The sequence below is a fragment of the Phyllobates terribilis genome, unplaced genomic scaffold (genome assembly GCF_046119375.1).
Source record: "Phyllobates terribilis strain yellow unplaced genomic scaffold, ASM4611937v1 Scaffold_8__6_contigs__length_399053987, whole genome shotgun sequence".
NCBI classification, from domain to species: domain Eukaryota; kingdom Metazoa; phylum Chordata; class Amphibia; order Anura; family Dendrobatidae; genus Phyllobates; species Phyllobates terribilis.
Window position 1 is genome coordinate 377,054,996 of NW_027362768.1, and position 24,894 is coordinate 377,079,889.

At 44.8% G+C, this 24,894-nt stretch overlaps 3 protein-coding genes across 3 annotated transcripts in view; 1 reads left to right on the forward strand and 2 right to left on the reverse strand.

Moving 5' to 3' along the window:
• The window catches only part of LOC141157574 (cullin-associated NEDD8-dissociated protein 1-like), a 46,759-nt gene extending 28,367 nt beyond the window's left edge, over positions 1 to 18,392 (reverse strand). The window contains exon 1 of the mRNA XM_073645012.1: positions 18,290 to 18,392. The gene's annotated coding sequence lies outside the window, so the exon portion shown is untranslated. The remainder of the gene's footprint in view (positions 1 to 18,289) is intronic.
• LOC141157575 (ghrelin-like) lies at positions 16,587 to 18,866 on the forward strand. The gene is made up of 5 exons (XM_073645015.1): positions 16,587 to 16,772; positions 16,844 to 16,984; positions 17,394 to 17,504; positions 17,799 to 17,910; positions 18,764 to 18,866. Exons 1-5 carry the CDS (start codon positions 16,602 to 16,604, stop codon positions 18,778 to 18,780), a joined length of 552 nt encoding a protein of 183 aa, XP_073501116.1. The 5' UTR covers positions 16,587 to 16,601; the 3' UTR covers positions 18,781 to 18,866.
• Positions 18,867 to 19,768: 902 nt separating this feature from the next.
• TATDN2 (TatD DNase domain containing 2) lies at positions 19,769 to 24,389 on the reverse strand. The gene is made up of 7 exons (XM_073645017.1): positions 24,298 to 24,389; positions 22,681 to 23,003; positions 21,964 to 22,386; positions 20,983 to 21,783; positions 20,391 to 20,518; positions 20,130 to 20,313; positions 19,769 to 19,951 (listed from the first exon to the last, which is right to left on the reverse strand). The coding sequence occupies exons 2-7, from the start codon at positions 22,987 to 22,989 to the stop codon at positions 19,811 to 19,813; spliced, it is 1,986 nt and encodes a 661-aa protein (XP_073501118.1). The 5' UTR covers positions 22,990 to 23,003; positions 24,298 to 24,389; the 3' UTR covers positions 19,769 to 19,810.
• Between the last annotated feature and the right edge of the window lie 505 nt (positions 24,390 to 24,894).

The following is a 24,894-nucleotide window of genomic DNA, read 5'->3' on the forward strand; positions in this document are numbered from 1 at the left end:
CATTACTGATCCTGAGTTACATCCTGTATTATACTCTAGAGCTGCACTCACTATTCTGCTGGTGCAGTCACTGTGTATATACATTACATTACTGATCCTGAGTTACCTCCTGTATTATACTCCAGAGCTGCACTCACTATTCTGCTGGTGCAGTCACTGTGTACATACATTACATTACTGATCCTGAGTTACCTCCTGTATTATACTCCAGAGCTGCACTCACTATTCTGCTGGTGCAGTCACTGTGTATATACATTACATTACTGATCCTGAGTTACATCCTGTATTATCCTCCAGAGCTGCACTCACTATTCTGCTGGTGGAGTCACTGTGTACATACATTACATTACTGATCCTGAGTTACATCCTGTATTATACCCCAGAGCTGCACTCACTATTCTGCTGGTGCAGTCACTGTGTACATACATTACATTACTGATCCTGAGTTACATCCTGTATTATACTCCAGAGCTGCACTCACTATTCTGCTGGTGCAGTCACTGTGTACATACATTACATTACTGATCCTGAGTTACCTCCTGTATTATACTCCAGAGCTGCACTCACTATTCTGCTGGTGCAGTCACTGTGTACATACATTACATTACTGATCCTGAGTTACATCCTGTATTATTCTCCAGAGCTGCACTCACTATTCTGCTGGTGCAGTCACTGTGTACATACATTACATTACTGATCCTGAGTTGCATCCTGCAGTATCCTCCAGAGCTGCACTCACTATTCTGCTGGTGGAGTCACTGTGTACATACATTACATTACTGATCCTGAGTTACATCCTGTATTATACCCCAGAGCTGCACTCACTATTCTGCTGGTGCAGTCACCGTGTACATACATTACATTACTGATCCTGAGTTACATCCTGTATTATACTCTAGAGCTGCACTCACTATTCTGCTGGTGCAGTCACTGTGTACATACATTACATTACTGATCCTGAGTTACCTCCTGTATTATACTCCAGAGCTGCACTCACTATTCTGCTGATGCAGTCACTGTGTATATACATTACATTACTGATCCTGAGTTACATCCTGTATTATACTCCAGAGCTGCACTCACTATTCTGCTGGTGGAGTCACTGTGTACATACATTACATTACTGATCCTGAGTTACATCCTGTATTATACTCCAGAGCTGCACTCACTATTCTGCTGGTGGAGTCACTGTGTACATACATTACATTACTGATCCTGAGTTACATCCTGTATTATACTCCAGAGCTGCGCTCACTATTCTGCTGGTGCAGTCACTGTGTACATACATTACATTACTGATCCTGAGTTACCTCCTGTATTATACTCCAGAGCTGCACTCACTATTCTGCTGGTGCAGTCACTGTGTATATACATTACATTACTGATCCTAAGTTACATCCTGTATTATCCTCCAGAGCTGCACTCACTATTCTGCTGGTGCAGTCACTGTGTACATACATTACATTACTGATCCTGAGTTGCATCCTGCAGTATCCTCCAGAGCTGCACTCACTATTCTGCTGGTGGAGTCACTGTGTACATACATTACATTACTGATCCTGAGTTACATCCTGTATTATACCCCAGAGCTGCACTCACTATTCTGCTGGTGCAGTCACCGTGTACATACATTACATTACTGATCCTGAGTTACATCCTGTATTATACTCTAGAGCTGCACTCACTATTCTGCTGGTGCAGTCACTGTGTACATACATTACATTACTGATCCTGAGTTACATCCTGTATTATCCTCCAGAGCTGCACTCACTATTCTGCTGGTGGAGTCACTGTGTACATACATTACATTATTGATCCTGAGTTACATCCTGTATTATACCCCAGAGCTGCACTCACTATTCTGCTGGTGCAGTCACTGTGTACATACATTACATTACTGATCCTGAGTTACATCCTGTATTATACTCCAGAGCTGCACTCACTATTCTGCTGGTGCAGTCACTGTGCACATACATTACATTACTGATCCTGAGTTACATCCTGTATTATACTCCAGAGCTGCACTCACTATTCTGCTGGTGCAGTCACTGTGTACATACATTACATTACTGATCCTGAGTTACATCCTGTATTATACTCTAGAGCTGCACTCACTATTCTGCTGGTGCAGTCACTGTGTACATACATTACATTACATTACTGATCCTGAGTTACATCCTGTATTATACTCCAGAGCTGCACTCACTATTCTCCTGGTGCAGTCACTGTGTATATACATTACATTACTGATCCTGAGTTACATCCTGTATTATCCTCCAGAGCTGCACTCACTATTCTGCTGGTGCAGTCACAGTGTACATACATTACATTACTGATCCTGAGTTACATCCTGTATTATACTCCAGAGCTGCACTCACTATTCTGCTGGTGCAGTCACTGTGTACATACATTACATTACTGATCCTGAGTTACATCCTGTATTATACCCCAGAGCTGCACTCACTATTCTGCTGGTGCAGTCACCGTGTACATACATTACATTACTGATCCTGAGTTACATCCTGTATTATACTCTAGAGCTACACTCACTATTCTGCTGGTGCAGTCACTGTGTACATACATTACATTACTGATCCTGAGTTACCTCCTGTATTATACTCCAGAGCTGCACTCACTATTCTGCTGGTGCAGTCACTGTGTATATACATTACATTACTGATCCTGAGTTACATCCTGTATTATCCTCCAGAGCTGCACTCACTATTCTGCTGGTGGAGTCACTGTGTACATACATTACATTACTGATCCTGAGTTACATCCTGTATTATACCCCAGAGCTGCACTCACTATTCTGCTGGTGCAGTCACTGTGCACATACATTACATTACTGATCCTGAGTTACATCCTGTATTATACTCCGGAGCTGCACTCACTATTCTGCTGGTGCAGTCACTGTGTACATACATTACATTACTGATCCTGAGTTACATCCTGTATTATACTCCAGAGCTGCACTCACTATTCTGCTGGTGCAGTCACTGTGTATATACATTACATTACTGATCCTGAGTTACATCCTGTATTATCCTCCAGAGCTGCACTCACTATTCTGCTGGTGCAGTCACTGTGTACATACATTACATTACTGATCCTGAGTTGCATCCTGCAGTATCCTCCAGAGCTGCACTCACTATTCTGCTGGTGGAGTCACTGTGTACATACATTACATTACTGATCCTGAGTTACATCCTGTATTATACTCCAGAGCTGCACTCACTATTCTGCTGGTGCAGTCACTGTGTATATACATTACATTACTGATCCTGAGTTACATCCTGTATTATCCTCCAGAGCTGCACTCACTATTCTGCTGGTGCAGTCACTGTGTACATACATTACATTACTGATCCTGAGTTGCATCCTGCAGTATCCTCCAGAGCTGCACTCACTATTCTGCTGGTGGAGTCACTGTGTACATACATTACATTACTGATCCTGAGTTACATCCTGTATAATACCCCTGATCTGCACTCACTATTCTGCTGGTGCAGTCACCGTGTACATACATTACATTACTGATCCTGAGTTACATCCTGTATTATACTCTAGAGCTGCACTCACTATTCTGCTGGTGCAGTCACTGTGTACATACATTACATTACTGATCCTGAGTTACCTCCTGTATTATACTCCAGAGCTGCACTCACTATGCTGCTGGTGCAGTCACTGTGTATATACATTACATTACTGATCCTGAGTTACATCCTGTATTATCCTCCAGAGCTGCACTCACTATTCTGCTGGTGGAGTCACTGTGTACATACATTACATTACTGATCCTGAGTTACATCCTGTATTATACTCCAGAGCTGCGCTCACTATTCTGCTGGTGCAGTCACTGTGTACATACATTACATTACTGATCCTGAGTTACCTCCTGTATTATACTCCAGAGCTGCACTCACTATTCTGCTGGTGCAGTCACTGTGTATATACATTACATTACTGATCCTAAGTTACATCCTGTATTATCCTCCAGAGCTGCACTCACTATTCTGCTGGTGCAGTCACTGTGTACATACATTACATTACTGATCCTGAGTTGCATCCTGCAGTATCCTCCAGAGCTGCACTCACTATTCTGCTGGTGGAGTCACTGTGTACATACATTACATTACTGATCCTGAGTTACATCCTGTATTATACCCCAGAGCTGCACTCACTATTCTGCTGGTGCAGTCACCGTGTACATACATTACATTACTGATCCTGAGTTACATCCTGTATTATACTCTAGAGCTGCACTCACTATTCTGCTGGTGCAGTCACTGTGTACATACATTACATTACATTACTGATCCTGAGTTACATCCTGTATTATCCTCCAGAGCTGCACTCACTATTCTGCTGGTGCAGTCACTGTGTACATACATTACATTACTGATCCTGAGTTACCTCCTGTATTATACTCCAGAGCTGCACTCACTATTCTGCTGGTGCAGTCACTGTGTATATACATTACATTACTGATCCTGAGTTACATCCTGTATTATCCTCCAGAGCTGCACTCACTATTCTGCTGGTGCAGTCACTGTGTACATACATTACATTACTGATCCTGAGTTACATCCTGTATTATACTCTAGAGCTGCACTCACTATTCTGCTGGTGCAGTCACTGTGTACATACATTACATTACATTACTGATCCTGAGTTACATCCTGTATTATACTCCAGAGCTGCACTCACTATTCTCCTGGTGCAGTCACTGTGTATATACATTACATTACTGATCCTGAGTTACATCCTGTATTATCCTCCAGAGCTGCACTCACTATTCTGCTGGTGCAGTCACAGTGTACATACATTACATTACTGATCCTGAGTTACATCCTGTATTATACTCCAGAGCTGCACTCACTATTCTGCTGGTGCAGTCACTGTGTACATACATTACATTACTGATCCTGAGTTACATCCTGTATTATACTCCAGAGCTGCACTCACTATTCTGCTGGTACAGTCACTGTGTACATACATTACATTACTGATCCTGAGTTACATCCTGTATTATACTCCAGAGCTGCACTCACTATTCTGCTGGTGCAGTCACTGTGTACATACATTACATTACTGATCCTGAGTTACCTCCTGTATTATACTCCAGAGCTGCACTCACTATTCTGCTGGTGCAGTCACTGTGCACATACATTACATTACTGATCCTGAGTTACATCCTGTATTATCCTCCAGAGCTGCACTCACTATTCTGCTGGTGCAGTCACTGTGTACATACATTACATTACTGATCCTGAATTGCATCCTGCAGTATCCTCCAGAGCTGCACTCACTATTCTGCTGGTGGAGTCACTGTGTATATACATTACATTACTGATCCTGAGTTACCTCCTGTATTATACTCCAGAGCTGCACTCACTATTCTGCTGGTGCAGTCACTGTGTACATACATTACATTACTGATCCTGAGTTACCTCCTGTATTATACTCCAGAGCTGCACTCACTATTCTGCTGGTGCAGTCACTGTGTATATACATTACATTACTGATCCTGAGTTACATCCTGTATTATCCTCCAGAGCTGCACTCACTATTCTGCTGGTGCAGTCACTGTGTACATACATTACATTACTGATCCTGAGTTGCATCCTGCAGTATCCTCCAGAGCTGCACTCACTATTCTGCTGGTGGAGTCACTGTGTACATACATTACATTACTGATCCTGAGTTACATCCTGTATTATACCCCAGAGCTGCACTCACTATTCTGCTGGTGCAGTCACCGTGTACATACATTACATTACTGATCCTGAGTTACATCCTGTATTATACTCTAGAGCTGCACTCACTATTCTGCTGGTGCAGTCACTGTGTACATACATTACATTACTGATCCTGAGTTACCTCCTGTATTATACTCCAGAGCTGCACTCACTATTCTGCTGGTGCAGTCACTGTGTATATACATTACATTACTGATCCTGAGTTACATCCTGTATTATCCTCCAGAGCTGCACTCACTATTCTGCTGGTGGAGTCACTGTGTACATACATTACATTACTGATCCTGAGTTACATCCTGTATTATACTCCAGAGCTGCGCTCACTATTCTGCTGGTGCAGTCACTGTGTACATACATTACATTACTGATCCTGAGTTACCTCCTGTATTATACTCCAGAGCTGCACTCACTATTCTGCTGGTGCAGTCACTGTGTATATACATTACATTACTGATCCTAAGTTACATCCTGTATTATCCTCCAGAGCTGCACTCACTATTCTGCTGGTGCAGTCACTGTGTACATACATTACATTACTGATCCTGAGTTGCATCCTGCAGTATCCTCCAGAGCTGCACTCACTATTCTGCTGGTGCAGTCACTGTGTACATACATTACATTACTGATCCTGAGTTACATCCTGTATTATACCCCAGAGCTGCACTCACTATTCTGCTGGTGCAGTCACTGTGTACATACATTACATTACTGATCCTGAGTTACATCCTGTATTATACTCCAGAGCTGCACTCACTATTCTGCTGGTGCAGTCACTGTGTACATACATTACATTACTGATCCTGAGTTACCTCCTGTATTATACTCCAGAGCTGCACTCACTATTCTGCTGGTGCAGTCACTGTGTATATACATTACATTACTGATCCTGAGTTACATCCTGTATTATCCTCCAGAGCTGCACTCACTATTCTGCTTGTGCAGTCACTGTGTACATACATTACATTACTGATCCTGAGTTGCATCCTGCAGTATCCTCCAGAGCTGCACTCACTATTCTGCTGGTGGAGTCACTGTGTACATACATTACATTACTGATCCTGAGTTACATCCTGTATTATACTCCAGAGCTGCACCCACTATTCTGCTGGTGCAGTCACCGTGTACATACATTACATTACTGATCCTGAGTTACATCCTGTATTATACTCTAGAGCTGCACTCACTATTCTGCTGGTGCAGTCACTGTGTACATACATTACATTACTGATCCTGAGTTACCTCCTGTATTATACTCCAGAGCTGCACTCACTATTCTGCTGGTGCAGTCACTGTGTATATACATTACATTACTGATCCTGAGTTACATCCTGTATTATCCTCCAGAGTTGCACTTACTATTCTGCTGGTGGAGTCACTGTGTACATACATTACATTACTGATCCTGAGTTACATCCTGTATTATACTCCAGAGCTGCGCTCACTATTCTGCTGGTGCAGTCACTGTGTACATACATTACATTACTGATCCTGAGTTACATCCTGTATTATACTCCAGAGCTGCACTCACTATTCTGCTGGTGCAGTCACTGTGTATATACATTACATTACTGATCCTAAGTTACATCCTGTATTATCCTCCAGAGCTGCACTCACTATTCTGCTGGTGCAGTCACTGTGTACATACATTACATTACATTACTGATCCTGAGTTGCATCCTGCAGTATCCTCCAGAGCTGCACTCACTATTCTGCTGGTGGAGTCACTGTGTACATACATTACATTACTGATCCTGAGTTACATCCTGTATTATACCCCAGAGCTGCACTCACTATTCTGCTGGTGCAGTCACCGTGTACATACATTACATTACTGATCCTGAGTTACATCCTGTATTATACTCTAGAGCTGCACTCACTATTCTGCTGGTGCAGTCACTGTGTACATACATTACATTACTGATCCTGAGTTACATCCTGTATTATACTCCAGAGCTGCACTCACTATTCTGCTGGTGCAGTCACTGTGTACATACATTACATTACTGATCCTGAGTTACATCCTGTATTATACTCCAGAGCTGCACTCACTATTCTGCTGGTGCAGTCACTGTGTACATACATTACATTACATTACTGATCCTGAGTTACATCCTGTATTATCCTCCAGAGCTGCACTCACTATTCTGCTGGTGGAGTCACTGTGTACATACATTACATTACTGATCCTGAGTTACATCCTGTATTATACTCCAGAGCTGCACTCACTATTCAGCTGGTGCAGTCACTGTGTACATACATTACATTACTGATCCTGAGTTACATCCTGTATTATACTCCAGAGCTGCACTCACTATTCTGCTGGTGCAGTCACTGTGTACATACATTACATTACTGATCCTGAGTTACATCCTGTATTATACTCCAGAGCTGCACTCACTATTCAGCTGGTGCAGTCACTGTGTACATACATTACATTACTGATCCTGAGTTACATCCTGTATTATACTCCAGAGCTGCACTCACTATTCTGCTGGTGCAGTCACTGTGTACATACATTACATTACATTACTGATCCTGAGTTACATCCTGTATTATCCTCCAGAGCTGCACTCACTATTCTGCTGGTGGAGTCACTGTGTACATACATTACATTATTGATCCTGAGTTACATCCTGTATTATACCCCAGAGCTGCACTCACTATTCTGCTGGTGCAGTCACTGTGTACATTACATTACATTACTGATCCTGAGTTACATCCTGTATTATACTCCAGAGCTGCACTCACTATTCTGCTGGTGCAGTCACAGTGTACATACATTACATTACTGATCCTGAGTTACATCCTGTATTATACTCCAGAGCTGCACTCACTATTCTGCTGGTGGAGTCACTGTGTACATACATTACATTATTGATCCTGAGTTACATCCTGTATTATACCCCAGAGCTGCACTCACTATTCTGCTGGTGCAGTCACTGTGTACATACATTACATTACTGATCCTGAGTTACATCCTGTATTATACTCCAGAGCTGCACTCACTATTCTGCTGGTGCAGTCACTGTGCACATACATTACATTACTGATCCTGAGTTACATCCTGTATTATACTCCAGAGCTGCACTCACTATTCTGCTGGTGCAGTCACTGTGTACATACATTACATTACTGATCCTGAGTTACATCCTGTATTATACTCTAGAGCTGCACTCACTATTCTGCTGGTGCAGTCACTGTGTACATACATTACATTACATTACTGATCCTGAGTTACATCCTGTATTATACTCCAGAGCTGCACTCACTATTCTCCTGGTGCAGTCACTGTGTATATACATTACATTACTGATCCTGAGTTACATCCTGTATTATCCTCCAGAGCTGCACTCACTATTCTGCTGGTGCAGTCACAGTGTACATACATTACATTACTGATCCTGAGTTACATCCTGTATTATACTCCAGAGCTGCACTCACTATTCTGCTGGTGCAGTCACTGTGTACATACATTACATTACTGATCCTGAGTTACATCCTGTATTATACCCCAGAGCTGCACTCACTATTCTGCTGGTGCAGTCACCGTGTACATACATTACATTACTGATCCTGAGTTACATCCTGTATTATACTCTAGAGCTACACTCACTATTCTGCTGGTGCAGTCACTGTGTACATACATTACATTACTGATCCTGAGTTACCTCCTGTATTATACTCCAGAGCTGCACTCACTATTCTGCTGGTGCAGTCACTGTGTATATACATTACATTACTGATCCTGAGTTACATCCTGTATTATCCTCCAGAGCTGCACTCACTATTCTGCTGGTGGAGTCACTGTGTACATACATTACTTTACTGATCCTGAGTTACATCCTGTATTATACCCCAGAGCTGCACTCACTATTCTGCTGGTGCAGTCACTGTGCACATACATTACATTACTGATCCTGAGTTACATCCTGTATTATACTCCGGAGCTGCACTCACTATTCTGCTGGTGCAGTCACTGTGTACATACATTACATTACTGATCCTGAGTTACATCCTGTATTATACTCCAGAGCTGCACTCACTATTCTGCTGGTGCAGTCACTGTGTATATACATTACATTACTGATCCTGAGTTACATCCTGTATTATCCTCCAGAGCTGCACTCACTATTCTGCTGGTGCAGTCACTGTGTACATACATTACATTACTGATCCTGAGTTGCATCCTGCAGTATCCTCCAGAGCTGCACTCACTATTCTGCTGGTGGAGTCACTGTGTACATACATTACATTACTGATCCTGAGTTACATCCTGTATTATACTCCAGAGCTGCACTCACTATTCTGCTGGTGCAGTCACTGTGTATATACATTACATTACTGATCCTGAGTTACATCCTGTATTATCCTCCAGAGCTGCACTCACTATTCTGCTGGTGCAGTCACTGTGTACATACATTACATTACTGATCCTGAGTTGCATCCTGCAGTATCCTCCAGAGCTGCACTCACTATTCTGCTGGTGGAGTCACTGTGTACATACATTACATTACTGATCCTGAGTTACATCCTGTATTATACTCTAGAGCTGCACTCACTATGCTGCTGGTGCAGTCACCGTGTACATACATTACATTACTGATCCTGAGTTACATCCTGTATTATACTCTAGAGCTGCACTCACTATTCTGCTGGTGCAGTCACTGTGTACATACATTACATTACTGATCCTGAGTTACATCCTGTATTATACTCTAGAGCTGCACTCACTATTCTGCTGGTGCAGTCACCGTGTACATACATTACATTACTGATCCTGAGTTACATCCTGTATTATACTCTAGAGCTGCACTCACTATTCTGCTGGTGCAGTCACTGTGTACATACATTACATTACTGATCCTGAGTTACCTCCTGTATTATACTCCAGAGCTGCACTCACTATGCTGCTGGTGCAGTCACTGTGTATATACATTACATTACTGATCCTGAGTTACATCCTGTATTATCCTCCAGAGCTGCACTCACTATTCTGCTGGTGGAGTCACTGTGTACATACATTACATTACTGATCCTGAGTTACATCCTGTATTATACTCCAGAGCTGCGCTCACTATTCTGCTGGTGCAGTCACTGTGTACATACATTACATTACTGATCCTGAGTTACCTCCTGTATTATACTCCAGAGCTGCACTCACTATTCTGCTGGTGCAGTCACTGTGTATATACATTACATTACTGATCCTAAGTTACATCCTGTATTATCCTCCAGAGCTGCACTCACTATTCTGCTGGTGCAGTCACTGTGTACATACATTACATTACTGATCCTGAGTTGCATCCTGCAGTATCCTCCAGAGCTGCACTCACTATTCTGCTGGTGGAGTCACTGTGTACATACATTACATTACTGATCCTGAGTTACATCCTGTATTATACCCCAGAGCTGCACTCACTATTCTGCTGGTGCAGTCACCGTGTACATACATTACATTACTGATCCTGAGTTACATCCTGTATTATACTCTAGAGCTGCACTCACTATTCTGCTGGTGCAGTCACTGTGTACATACATTACATTACATTACTGATCCTGAGTTACATCCTGTATTATCCTCCAGAGCTGCACTCACTATTCTGCTGGTGCAGTCACTGTGTACATACATTACATTACTGATCCTGAGTTACCTCCTGTATTATACTCCAGAGCTGCACTCACTATTCTGCTGGTGCAGTCACTGTGTATATACATTACATTACTGATCCTGAGTTACATCCTGTATTATCCTCCAGAGCTGCACTCACTATTCTGCTGGTGCAGTCACTGTGTACATACATTACATTACTGATCCTGAGTTACATCCTGTATTATACTCTAGAGCTGCACTCACTATTCTGCTGGTGCAGTCACTGTGTACATACATTACATTACATTACTGATCCTGAGTTACATCCTGTATTATACTCCAGAGCTGCACTCACTATTCTCCTGGTGCAGTCACTGTGTATATACATTACATTACTGATCCTGAGTTACATCCTGTATTATCCTCCAGAGCTGCACTCACTATTCTGCTGGTGCAGTCACAGTGTACATACATTACATTACTGATCCTGAGTTACATCCTGTATTATACTCCAGAGCTGCACTCACTATTCTGCTGGTGCAGTCACTGTGTACATACATTACATTACTGATCCTGAGTTACATCCTGTATTATACTCCAGAGCTGCACTCACTATTCTGCTGGTACAGTCACTGTGTACATACATTACATTACTGATCCTGAGTTACATCCTGTATTATATTCCAGAGCTGCACTCACTATTCTGCTGGTGCAGTCACTGTGTACATACATTACATTACTGATCCTGAGTTACCTCCTGTATTATACTCCAGAGCTGCACTCACTATTCTGCTGGTGCAGTCACTGTGCACATACATTACATTACTGATCCTGAGTTACATCCTGTATTATCCTCCAGAGCTGCACTCACTATTCTGCTGGTGCAGTCACTGTGTACATACATTACATTACTGATCCTGAATTGCATCCTGCAGTATCCTCCAGAGCTGCACTCACTATTCTGCTGGTGGAGTCACTGTGTATATACATTACATTACTGATCCTGAGTTACCTCCTGTATTATACTCCAGAGCTGCACTCACTATTCTGCTGGTGCAGTCACTGTGTACATACATTACATTACTGATCCTGAGTTACCTCCTGTATTATACTCCAGAGCTGCACTCACTATTCTGCTGGTGCAGTCACTGTGTATATACATTACATTACTGATCCTGAGTTACATCCTGTATTATCCTCCAGAGCTGCACTCACTATTCTGCTGGTGCAGTCACTGTGTACATACATTACATTACTGATCCTGAGTTGCATCCTGCAGTATCCTCCAGAGCTGCACTCACTATTCTGCTGGTGGAGTCACTGTGTACATACATTACATTACTGATCCTGAGTTACATCCTGTATTATACCCCAGAGCTGCACTCACTATTCTGCTGGTGCAGTCACCGTGTACATACATTACATTACTGATCCTGAGTTACATCCTGTATTATACTCTAGAGCTGCACTCACTATTCTGCTGGTGCAGTCACTGTGTACATACATTACATTACTGATCCTGAGTTACCTCCTGTATTATACTCCAGAGCTGCACTCACTATTCTGCTGGTGCAGTCACTGTGTATATACATTACATTACTGATCCTGAGTTACATCCTGTATTATCCTCCAGAGCTGCACTCACTATTCTGCTGGTGGAGTCACTGTGTACATACATTACATTACTGATCCTGAGTTACATCCTGTATTATACTCCAGAGCTGCGCTCACTATTCTGCTGGTGCAGTCACTGTGTACATACATTACATTACTGATCCTGAGTTACCTCCTGTATTATACTCCAGAGCTGCACTCACTATTCTGCTGGTGCAGTCACTGTGTATATACATTACATTACTGATCCTAAGTTACATCCTGTATTATCCTCCAGAGCTGCACTCACTATTCTGCTGGTGCAGTCACTGTGTACATACATTACATTACTGATCCTGAGTTGCATCCTGCAGTATCCTCCAGAGCTGCACTCACTATTCTGCTGGTGCAGTCACTGTGTACATACATTACATTACTGATCCTGAGTTACATCCTGTATTATACCCCAGAGCTGCACTCACTATTCTGCTGGTGCAGTCACTGTGTACATACATTACATTACTGATCCTGAGTTACATCCTGTATTATACTCCAGAGCTGCACTCACTATTCTGCTGGTGCAGTCACTGTGTACATACATTACATTACTGATCCTGAGTTACCTCCTGTATTATACTCCAGAGCTGCACTCACTATTCTGCTGGTGCAGTCACTGTGTATATACATTACATTACTGATCCTGAGTTACATCCTGTATTATCCTCCAGAGCTGCACTCACTATTCTGCTTGTGCAGTCACTGTGTACATACATTACATTACTGATCCTGAGTTGCATCCTGCAGTATCCTCCAGAGCTGCACTCACTATTCTGCTGGTGGAGTCACTGTGTACATACATTACATTACTGATCCTGAGTTACATCCTGTATTATACTCCAGAGCTGCACCCACTATTCTGCTGGTGCAGTCACCGTGTACATACATTACATTACTGATCCTGAGTTACATCCTGTATTATACTCTAGAGCTGCACTCACTATTCTGCTGGTGCAGTCACTGTGTACATACATTACATTACTGATCCTGAGTTACCTCCTGTATTATACTCCAGAGCTGCACTCACTATTCTGCTGGTGCAGTCACTGTGTATATACATTACATTACTGATCCTGAGTTACATCCTGTATTATCCTCCAGAGCTGCACTTACTATTCTGCTGGTGGAGTCACTGTGTACATACATTACATTACTGATCCTGAGTTACATCCTGTATTATACTCCAGAGCTGCGCTCACTATTCTGCTGGTGCAGTCACTGTGTACATACATTACATTACTGATCCTGAGTTACATCCTGTATTATACTCCAGAGCTGCACTCACTATTCTGCTGGTGCAGTCACTGTGTATATACATTACATTACTGATCCTAAGTTACATCCTGTATTATCCTCCAGAGCTGCACTCACTATTCTGCTGGTGCAGTCACTGTGTACATACATTACATTACATTACTGATCCTGAGTTGCATCCTGCAGTATCCTCCAGAGCTGCACTCACTATTCTGCTGGTGGAGTCACTGTGTACATACATTACATTACTGATCCTGAGTTACATCCTGTATTATACCCCAGAGCTGCACTCACTATTCTGCTGGTGCAGTCACCGTGTACATACATTACATTACTGATCCTGAGTTACATCCTGTATTATACTCTAGAGCTGCACTCACTATTCTGCTGGTGCAGTCACTGTGTACATACATTACATTACTGATCCTGAGTTACATCCTGTATTATACTCCAGAGCTGCACTCACTATTCTGCTGGTGCAGTCACTGTGTACATACATTACATTACTGATCCTGAGTTACATCCTGTATTATACTCCAGAGCTGCACTCACTATTCTGCTGGTGCAGTCACTGTGTACATACATTACATTACATTACTGATCCTGAGTTACATCCTGTATTATCCTCCAGAGCTGCACTCACTATTCTGCTGGTGGAGTCACTGTGTACATACATTACATTACTGATCCTGAGTTACATCCTGTATTATACTCCAGAGCTGCACTCACTATTCAGCTGGTGCAGTCACTGTGTACATACATTACATTACTGATCCTGAGTTACATCCTGTATTATACTCCAGAGCTGCACTCACTATTCTGCTGGTGCAGTCACTGTGTACATACATTACATTACTGATCCTGAGTTACATCCTGTATTATCCTCCAGAGCTGCACTCACTATTCTGCTGGTGGAGTCACTGTGTACATACATTACATTATTGATCCTGAGTTACATCCTGTATTATACCCCAGAGCTGCACTCACTATTCTGCTGGTGCAGTCACTGTGTACATTACATTACATTACTGATCCTGAGTTACATCCTGTATTATACTCCAGAGCTGCACTCACTATTCTGCTGGTGCAGTCACAGTGTACATACATTACATTACTGATCCTGAGTTACATCCTGTATTATACTCCAGAGCTGCACTCACTATTCTGCTGGTGCAGTCACTGTGTACATACATTACATTACTGATCCTGAGTTACATCCTGTATTATACTCTAGAGCTGCACTCACTATTCTCCTGGTGCAGTCACTGTGTATATACATTACATTACTGATCCTGAGTTACATCCTGTATTATCCTCCAGAGCTGCACTCACTATTCTGCTGGTGCAGTCACAGTGTACATACATTACATTACTGATCCTGAGTTACATCCTGTATTATACTCCAGAGCTGCACTCACTATTCTGCTGGTGCAGTCACTGTGTACATACATTACATTACTGATCCTGAGTTACATCCTGTATTATACTCTAGAGCTGCACTCACTATTCTGCTGGTGCAGTCACTGTGTACATACATTACATTACTGATCCTGAGTTACATCCTGTATTATACTCCAGAGCTGCACTCACTATTCTGCTGGTGCAGTCACTGTGTACATACATTACATTACATTACTGATCCTGAGTTACATCCTGTATTATCCTCCAGAGCTGCACTCACTATTCTGCTGGTGCAGTCACAGTGTACATACATTACATTACTGATCCTGAGTTACATCCTGTATTATCCTCCAGAGCTGCACTCACTATTCTGCTGGTGCAGTCACTGTGTACATACATTACATTACTGATCCTGAGTTACATCCTGTATTATACTCCAGAGCTGCACTCACTATTCTGCTGGTGCAGTCACTGTGTACATACATTACATTACTGATCCTGAGTTACCTCCTGTATTATACTCCAGAGCTGCACTCACTATTCTGCTGGTGCAGTCACTGTGTACATACATTACATTACTGATCCTGAGTTACATCCTGTATTATACTCCAGAGCTGCACTCACTATTCTGCTGGTGCAGTCACTGTGTACATACATTACATTACTGATCCTGAGTTACCTCCGGTATTATACTCCAGAGCTGCACTCACTACATACATTACATATACATTGTTGCTGATATTTCCGGTACTCCGTTCCTCTTTCCAGCTGTCACATCTTTGCTCTCCGTCGTACAATCTCGCCTCCTCTGACTTATCCATTATTATATAGATGGAAATAACCGCGGACAAACACGACATCAGAGCAATAAAAGAAATTCTTCCTGCTCCGTCCTGCGCTATCAGTCTCAGGTCCCCGGGGTCAGCACTGCGGCCGCGGTCACAATGGCTTCTCCCTACATTCCCTCGTTGTGTAGGTTCAGTCGCCGCTGTATCTCACGTCCTCGCAGATTTCCACCCCACCTGGTTCCTCGGGAGACGCTCCACATTCCCTTGACCTTCCCTATAAATATGCTGCGGACTTGGGGGTGTGAAGACTTTCCTGTGAGGCTCCTTGTAGGTTTCTCCTCCAGGTTTTGGCCATTTTCGCTCCGGACTGAATTTAACGTATTTTTTCCATTTTGCAGATCTCCAGCGGGAAATCGGAATCAGGGAGGATGCTGGGTAAAGCTTCGCTCTGCGCTGTCGTCATGTTTTGCCTTCTGTGGACGGAGGATGTGGACGGCGGATCGAGCTTCCTAAGCCCGGCAGATATGCAGAAAAACGCGGTAAGTGCAGAGCAGCGATCACCAAACTGCAGCATTCTAGCAAACTGCAACTCCCAGCATCCTATGACTGTAGCCGTCAGGTGATGCAGAGTGGTGACGTTTTGCCACGTCTAGAAAGGCACAACTTGGGGAAAGACATCAAAACAATTGTGCAATTTGACCATATGTGATACTCTATTCACCTCCAGAGCTGCATTCACACTTCTGCTAGTTTCCCCTTAGGTTTCAGCACATCATACTGTTGCATCCTGCTGGTTCAGCTTCTTCAGGCTGCATTTTCAGTTCATTATAGGAGTTCACAGTATAGATCTAAGATAGGTGACAGTGAGCAGAATTGTGAGCACAGCTCTGGGAGTATTCTACTGAATTATGTATGTAGAAATTTTTTTACTTCTAAATTTTCTTCCAGGGTAAGAAGATACCAAAAAAGCTGCATTACAACAATAATGGCCGCAGGGAGGCCGGAGACTCCGGGGAGGATGTCACAGACGATCACGCTGAAGATCAGGAAGAGATCGGGGTCTGTATATTGTGGGGTTCAGTGCAGGGAACGTTACGTGGGCCCCGGTGTAAGGTCACGTCTGTATGGTCCGGATTTGATGAGGATTTCGGTGCCGAGTTCTACGAGTGCTCCCCCGCTGGTTCCGTGCTCCCCCGCTGGTTCCGTGCTCCCCCGCTTGGTCCGTGCTCCCCGGCTGGGTCCGTGCTCCCCGGCTGGGTCCGTGCTCCCCCGCTTGGTCCGTGCTCCCCAGCTTGGTCCGTGCTCCCCCGCTGGGTCCGTGCTTAAGCCTGCACTTAGTTTTCTCTATTCCAGGTGATGATCCCTCTGGATATTAATATGAAGATGACTCGGGAGCAAATCTGGAGGCAGAAAGGGGCCATAGAAAACCTCCTGCTCGGACTGTTCACTTTCGGCTCACCTGAAGGTACAGACCATTGTGTGACGCTATAACCTGGGGCTGAGGGTTCATTATCCAGCAAGTCACCCGGGTTATAGGAAAAAAAACAAATAGATCAGCGGCCACCAATGTAACCCCCTCCCCCACCACGCCAATATTTATACGGACAGACATGAGGCAATGGCGGAGTGAACGGACCCCTCATCTGGAGCTGCCAGAACCACTGGACAAAGTGAAGAATTGCTGCATACAGTGCCTCTCCCTCCGGCAGCACATGGCCCCTAGATTATATGCCAATGTCTCTGATCATTAGCCTGTGAGCGATCGTCCAGTCTGATCCTGAGGTTAAAGGGATATTCCAGACTGTAAAACATGAAAGCGCACGATGCAACATTACAAAACTCACCGCAGTCCGCAGCCGAGCTACCACCTGCAGTCCGGCGTCACTTTGCTGCTCGGACATCGCTCACTAGGAGTCTATAGGGGAACTAACGTGAGCGGCTCCGCAGTGGGGGGAGCATAATATGAAATGCACAAGAGGACGGAGACTATAGTAGGAGCTCAGCATGACTGTCAGTAGTGCATCATGGGAACTGTAGTCTGCTACCGAATTCAAAAAAGTGAAGCACATAGGGGGCAAAAGTGTGACCAAAAAGACCACTACACCTATACTATAATGAGCTTCTCATCTAAGCACTGGAGTGTCCCTCTAAGAGTCTGAAGTCGTTGTCGGAGGCCTCCTGTACTATGCTGCTGGTCGTGTGTGTGTGTGTATATATATATATATCATATAAAACAGATCCCACGCCCGAATGTACAATGTAACAACTCGTCATGTGATACAATGTTTTTTTACAAGTTTCCTCTCTTTATCTCACAGGTCCTCAGGAGGAGTAGCCGTCCTCGCCCCCACAGCGCCCCCGTCCTGTCAATCACTGCAAGAACCTTTCAGTGAAATAAAATAGATGTTTACAAGCAATTTATCCGATTTGTGGTTATTTCTGACAGTCGTGTCCCAGCCTTTTATCAGGACACAATCCACTCCGCCGGTGAAGACACGTGTGACATCTACGGATTGCAGGTTCATTTTCTGTGTTGGTTGAATGGGCGAATGCGATGTCACAGCTTAATGTTATATTCCAGTCCGACATCTCCCTCCACAGAGCGTGCAGTATCAGACAGAGGGAAGCTGCAGCTACAGCCCCCTCCTCTCCCCTCCCAGCATCTGCGTCACCCTCCCAGCATAAATCATAGAAAGCTGCAGCTACATCCCCCTCCTCTCCCCTCCCAGCATCTGCGTCACCCTCCCAGCATAAATCATAGAAAGCTGCAGCTACATCCCCCTCCTCTCCCCTCCCAGCATACATCATAGAAAGAAGCTCCATCTACGTCCCCCTCTTCTCCCCATCCCAGCATCTGCGTCCCCCTCCCAGCATAAATCATAGAAAGCTGCAGCTGCGCCCCCCTTCCTCTCCCCTCCCAGCATACCTGACCATAGAAAGAGGCTGCAGCTACGTCCCCACTCCTTTTCCCTCTCACAGCTACTCTATGATAGAAAAATAACTGCAGCTGCATCCCCCTCCTCCCAGTCTTCTATGCACGGTTTTACACCACATCCACCTTCGGACTGTCAGTCTTGGCTCCTGAATCCCAGTACTGCGCTAGTTGTGTTTTCTCATTCACCTGAACAGAGCGGATCACTGCTATCATGATTTCATCAGAAGGGGCCCCCCCACTTTACCCCAGAAAATTGAAAGGGTCTTTAATAACAAATGTAGTTCATCGTTCACGATAAAATCTCATTAAAAAATAAAAAAAAAAACTAAATTAAAAAATCTTATCAGACGTTCACATCAAAAGAGACTCCGGACAGAAATCTTCTCTGATTTCAAGTTTTATTAAAAGAAGGTAAGGCATCACAGACGTCTTATACATTATAGATCCGGTACGTGTTCTCCCGTAATTTTGACATGACGCTTTTGACGGGTAAGTTTCGTAGCCTGGCGATCTCGTGAACGGTGTGTATGGCGAGACCAGGGTGCGAAAATTTACAGACGTGTTTAGGCACCTAAAGAAAATAAAAAAAAAAAAAAGTGTCATTACCGACAGATACAACATATACCAGTGAGAGATACAACACTGATAGCTGACGCCCCCTGCTGGTTCAGTGTCAGCACTGAGGATGCTCTGCTATAGTGCATAGTGGGGGGTAGCAGTGTTTATTCCAAACAGATGTCACTCATTACCTGTTTAGGAACGAAATACGGGGCGTCCGTCTCCACAATCAGCCGGTCTAAGGGGATTTTCGTCACGGCATCTCGCGGTTGCACAGCAGATGGATACGTCAGGACAGCGGTGAAGCCCACCGCCATGTTCGGGAACTCCTTCAGAAATGGCTCGATGTCTGCGTAGCTGCCGGTGAAGCAGTGTCTGCGGTAGAAGGAGATGTTACTGAGGGTCCGGACCGCGCACGTGTACACGGAGATCGGACAGGGCACATAACTCACCGGTGTATCTTGTAGTCTCGAGGAAGCCATTTTTTCAATATTTTGAACAAGTCCTTGTCTGCACCCCGACAGTGAATGACCAGAGGCTTCCCCAGCGGCACCACCAGCTTCAGCTGCTTCTCGAAAACCTGCCCAGGAGGAAATCAAAGTAATGTTAATAGTGAACCTGATAAGAAAATGCACCGAAAATTGCAAACTAAATCCTCCGCAGATGTGCTGTAACTCGCAGCAACTTTTTTCAAGAATTCTGCTTACTGCTATTCAATAGAAACCTTTAATAATGTATAATACATGGGGAGGGGGGAGGTCACATATCACTAATCGGGGCAGATCACAAAGACCTGTTTCTATGGTAACAGACTACAAAGGCCGTAGTCTGATCCCAGTTTGTACAGATCTGTCCCGATCACGTGGTGGACACCAGAGCACGGCCCATTACCGACAGTTATTGGCGCCATGTACCTGTGTGTTCCTATTAAATGACAGCAAGCAGAGATCTTTAAAAGCAGGAAGAAATGAGAATCCATTAAACAATAATAATAAAAAAAAAAAAAAAAAAAAAAAGGGTCTACAGAAAGTAATTTTTCCTCACCGAGATCTGGTCTGCAATCTCCGTGGAACATTTATGGGAATAGTCCAGACCCATTTCTCCGAAGGCGATAGCTTTTGGGTGCCGCAGAGCCATCATCATGTCTTCATGCAGGTACTTATCGTAATACTGAGCGAAGTGGGGGTGACAGCCAAATGCCCCCCACACCAAGTCCTCATTCAGCACCTGGTCCCATGGAAGCCTCTGCAGCGTGCGAGGATCGCAGTAATCGGTGATGCAGCCGTGAAATTCCCGGGGGAAGGTGGAGGTGAACTGCTCCCGGAGATCCGCGAAGGACGACCTGTGCGACAGTCTGGAGTAGAGCATGTCCAGGTGGCAGTGGGTGTCTATGAAGCCGCCAGGCAGGAACTTGGAGTCCGAACTAGTAGAAGGAATCTCTAGCGTCCGTCTGCCGGATCTGGTGGGGTGACCGGATCTGGTGGTGTGGCCGGATATCCAGGTGTCGTCAGCAGACTCGTACCGCTCGCGGCTCCGTCCTACGGGGCTGACATTGTCGCTGGATTCGCTGAGGCGACTGCTGTCCAGCAGGGAAGGTTCGGACACGTAGCTGCTGTCCTGCTCCTTCTGCCGCCAGGCGCAGTGTTCTGCGGGAGGTTTGTAGAGGGGGATGATCGGCTCCGTGTAACGTCCCCACAGACTTTCAAACTGGCGAGTGGAAAGTTTAGTGTCGTCATTTATAGAACAGCAAGGCGGGAACTCGTCGTCCTGAGAAAATCTGGCTAGCGGGCCCACGTCTTCCACGTCGGAGAAGTCACTTCCGATAGAAGGGTCCTTTTCTGCTGCCTGCAAAAATATGTAATCGTTAGTGTCTGAGCTCAGAAATGGAAAGGTGTCTCCCTCACCAGCTGATTGTGGAGGTGCCGGGTGTCAGAGCCCACCGATCTAATACCGAAGACCTCTCCTAAGAGAAAGCCACCAAGATCACCATGCTGGACCCCTTTAAGGACTTACTGTTGTACTCACATCAATATCGGAGTCTCCATCTATGAACACAAGTCGGGGGTTTTCCTGCGGGACTGTGGCTTCCACTCTGGGAATCACATTGATGACCATTCGCCTCGGGCTGGGCGCTCTCTTTATGTCGTCGCTCCTTTGTTTCCGATCTCCCACAACTTCCTTCTTGGAGATGGTGGATTTTGGGGTTGAACGAGGCAGCGGTGACTCTTCTGGATCAGAGCGACTACTTCTTTCCACTGGTTTTCTTTCGTGGGCACTTCTGCTCTCGCTGTCCAGCGACCTGCGGGGTGTGCGGGGCGCCCCCAGGATGTCACTGAACGCCCTCTTGAATAGGAGAGAGGGCACCGTGACTTTCGAGCTTTGCAGTCTCTGCGCTTCACTACTCGATCTTCTATTAGGGTCAGTATTTCTCTGCTCCTGATGATCGCGCTGGAGAGAAAAATGTGGAATATTAGTTGTTTGTGGGCACAAGAGAAAATTACCCCGATCGCAAAACAGAATAGAGGATAAATTGTAAAAATGGATGGAGGGCATATACAGATAAACATCAGGATCGGGGGCTGGTACAAGTCTTGCACCGGAGCCCATCAGACTCTAGTTACGCCACTGCCGTGAATGCTGCACACATGCTCGCTATAGCCCCACTCACAAAGGACTTTGGGATGCCAATGCTTGATATTGTGGGGGTCCTCATGACCAGACACAATATTGCTACTGAGGTACCTCTTTCTCCAGCGCCGCCTCTGATGTCTCTGTGTGGGTGACAGCTCTGTGGGACTGCTCTCCATCCGTTCGTCTGCTTCGCGCTCTCACAGTGGAGCGGACTCCGGTGCCATTATCCAGCCGGCGTCTGGGCGTACTCTGCAGGGGAGAGAAGATCACCCGCTGCTCCCGGGACGGGCTGCGACTCTCAGCATGGCGCTCTCGGCTGTGACTGACTGTTCGCGACTTGCTGCTCTTCCTATATTTGCTGGGAGACATCTCGGGTGGACTCTGCCATCTATGCTTCCGCGACCCGCTCCTTTCTGCCATGATGACTTTCAGAGCTGCGAAAAAAAAACAAAAAACATATATATTATTAGTGACAAATGTAAAGATGACATTGTACATCCTGGTAGGGAGCAGAGAAGGGGGGGAACCCCAAGATGTCCAAATCTCTGAAAGATGTGAATAAGACTAGAAAAATGTTACAACACAACAAATGAGACCAAAAAATTCATACTGCGCCTATAAATGCAATATAATAATCAGCGCACGCCGAGTCACTCAGCTGCAGCCGTTCTGGTTCCTTATCACCAACACTTGAAGCGGCGAAACCATTCACACTTTTTTTTTTATTTATTTTGTGTTTTTGTTAATTTATTGCAGATTCTGCAATGTGGGAAAAAAAAAAAAAAAAGTATAATGAGCTTTCTCATGTGGGGAAAAAAGAAAAAAAAACTCCATGGGTTTCAAGAAGGAAAACACGTGAAAAAGCTGAAACTCTGATTCTGCATTTTAGAAAAACAGCGCAGCTCAAATTACTAAAAGAGGTCGTCCACTACTTTATCACTGGGACAGGTCATCAATGACTGATCGATCGGGGTCCGGCACCCCCCGCTGATCAGCAGTTATCGGTGTCGTCAGCAACTGCTCAATTGCGGAGCTGCTCCGTCTTCTGATTGTGGCCGCGGCTGGTGCTGCACATCAGTCTCATCGATCTGAATAGGGGGCAGACGTGCAGTACCCGGCCGCGGCCACTATCAGAGGACGGAGCGGCTCCGTGAGTATTTCAGACCCTCGGCTGTTGACGGTACTGAGAACAGCCGACCGGCGGGGCCGGACCTGAGGCCGATCAGAGGTCCTAGCGTAGGTCATCAATGTAAATGCAGTGGACAACCTCTTTAAGGTAAAAATGCGAAAGCTCGTTCACACCTTGCATTTTTCTTCCTTTCGTAATTTTTTTTTTTTACTGATATCGATGAGATAAAAAAGTAAAAACCGCACACAAAAAAAAAACCAGCATAAAAATAAAAAATTTGGAATTGCCCGGTATTTTTCTTCTGTGAAAAAAAACAAAAAAAAAAACAAACGCTACGTGTGAACTTCCCCTGAGGTCACATATTTCCGGCTGCGTTAATCCCAGGTTACGGGCACATTTTTTAACCATGAATGTGCTGCCCACAACATGCAATGTGCCCCGGATGATCTGCTGTATTGGGGCCTGCTCGGCGGTACTACAAGTCCCAGCAGCTCCGCAGTCTTTTGTGGGTCTGCCACAGACTCGACAGCTGAGAACCGGTTTATTCCCGGCGCCCCTCACACATGTTCACCACCTACTGTCCCGCCGCCAGAACTTACTGCCGCTCAGCACCGCCGCCCGGGGAACTCCGACTGGACTCTCCGCCTTCCGTAGCCCAGTGCCCCCTAGAACGCCTAACGGTGATTGGCTGAGCCCTAGCGCGATACCGCCCTACCCCTCCTATTCTGCCCGTTGATTGGTCAGAAAACATGTCCGCCTTATTGTTCGACTCTCCTATTGGCTGATGAAAGTGATGAGTTTTGATTGGCTCTGAGAAGTACACGCTGAAAACGAGGAATTTGTTGTCGTAGAAATGAAAGCGAAGAAGTACAAAAGTGTGGACAGAAAAGGCGCACAGGACGGGGCCCCACGCGTGATATAGATCAGGGCCTATCAGATCATTGCTTTCATCATCAGGCTTTTGGAATCTGATTGGTTTACAGGTATGGGGCTGCCCAATCAGATTAGAGCTTTCATTTTGCAAACAGAAAGCAAACACCTGAGTGGTTGCTATGGCTGTTGCTCATAGCAAACAAGATTATTATGATCAGTTCACAACCAATTAAAGTAAGATCTATCTATACACACACACAATCTCCCGCACAATGGTGACTGTCATAACTGAAACTATGGCTTTGTTCACACATTCAGTCTTT

Coding starts and splice junctions, on each gene's coding strand:
- LOC141157575 (XM_073645015.1), top strand. CDS start 16,602: ATGGCTTCTCCCTACATTCCCTCGTTGTGTAGGTTCAGTCGCCGCTGT. Junction 16,773..16,843: donor ACTTTCCTGTGAGGCTCCTT/GTAGGTTTCTCC, acceptor TCCATTTTGCAG/ATCTCCAGCGGGAAATCGGA. Junction 16,985..17,393: donor CAGATATGCAGAAAAACGCG/GTAAGTGCAGAG, acceptor ATTTTCTTCCAG/GGTAAGAAGATACCAAAAAA.
- TATDN2 (XM_073645017.1), bottom strand. CDS start 22,989: ATGGCAGAAAGGAGCGGGTCGCGGAAGCATAGATGGCAGAGTCCACCC. Junction 20,519..20,982: donor AGATTGCAGACCAGATCTCG/GTGAGGAAAAAT, acceptor CCTCCTGGGCAG/GTTTTCGAGAAGCAGCTGAA. Junction 20,314..20,390: donor CGAGACTACAAGATACACCG/GTGAGTTATGTG, acceptor CTTCTACCGCAG/ACACTGCTTCACCGGCAGCT.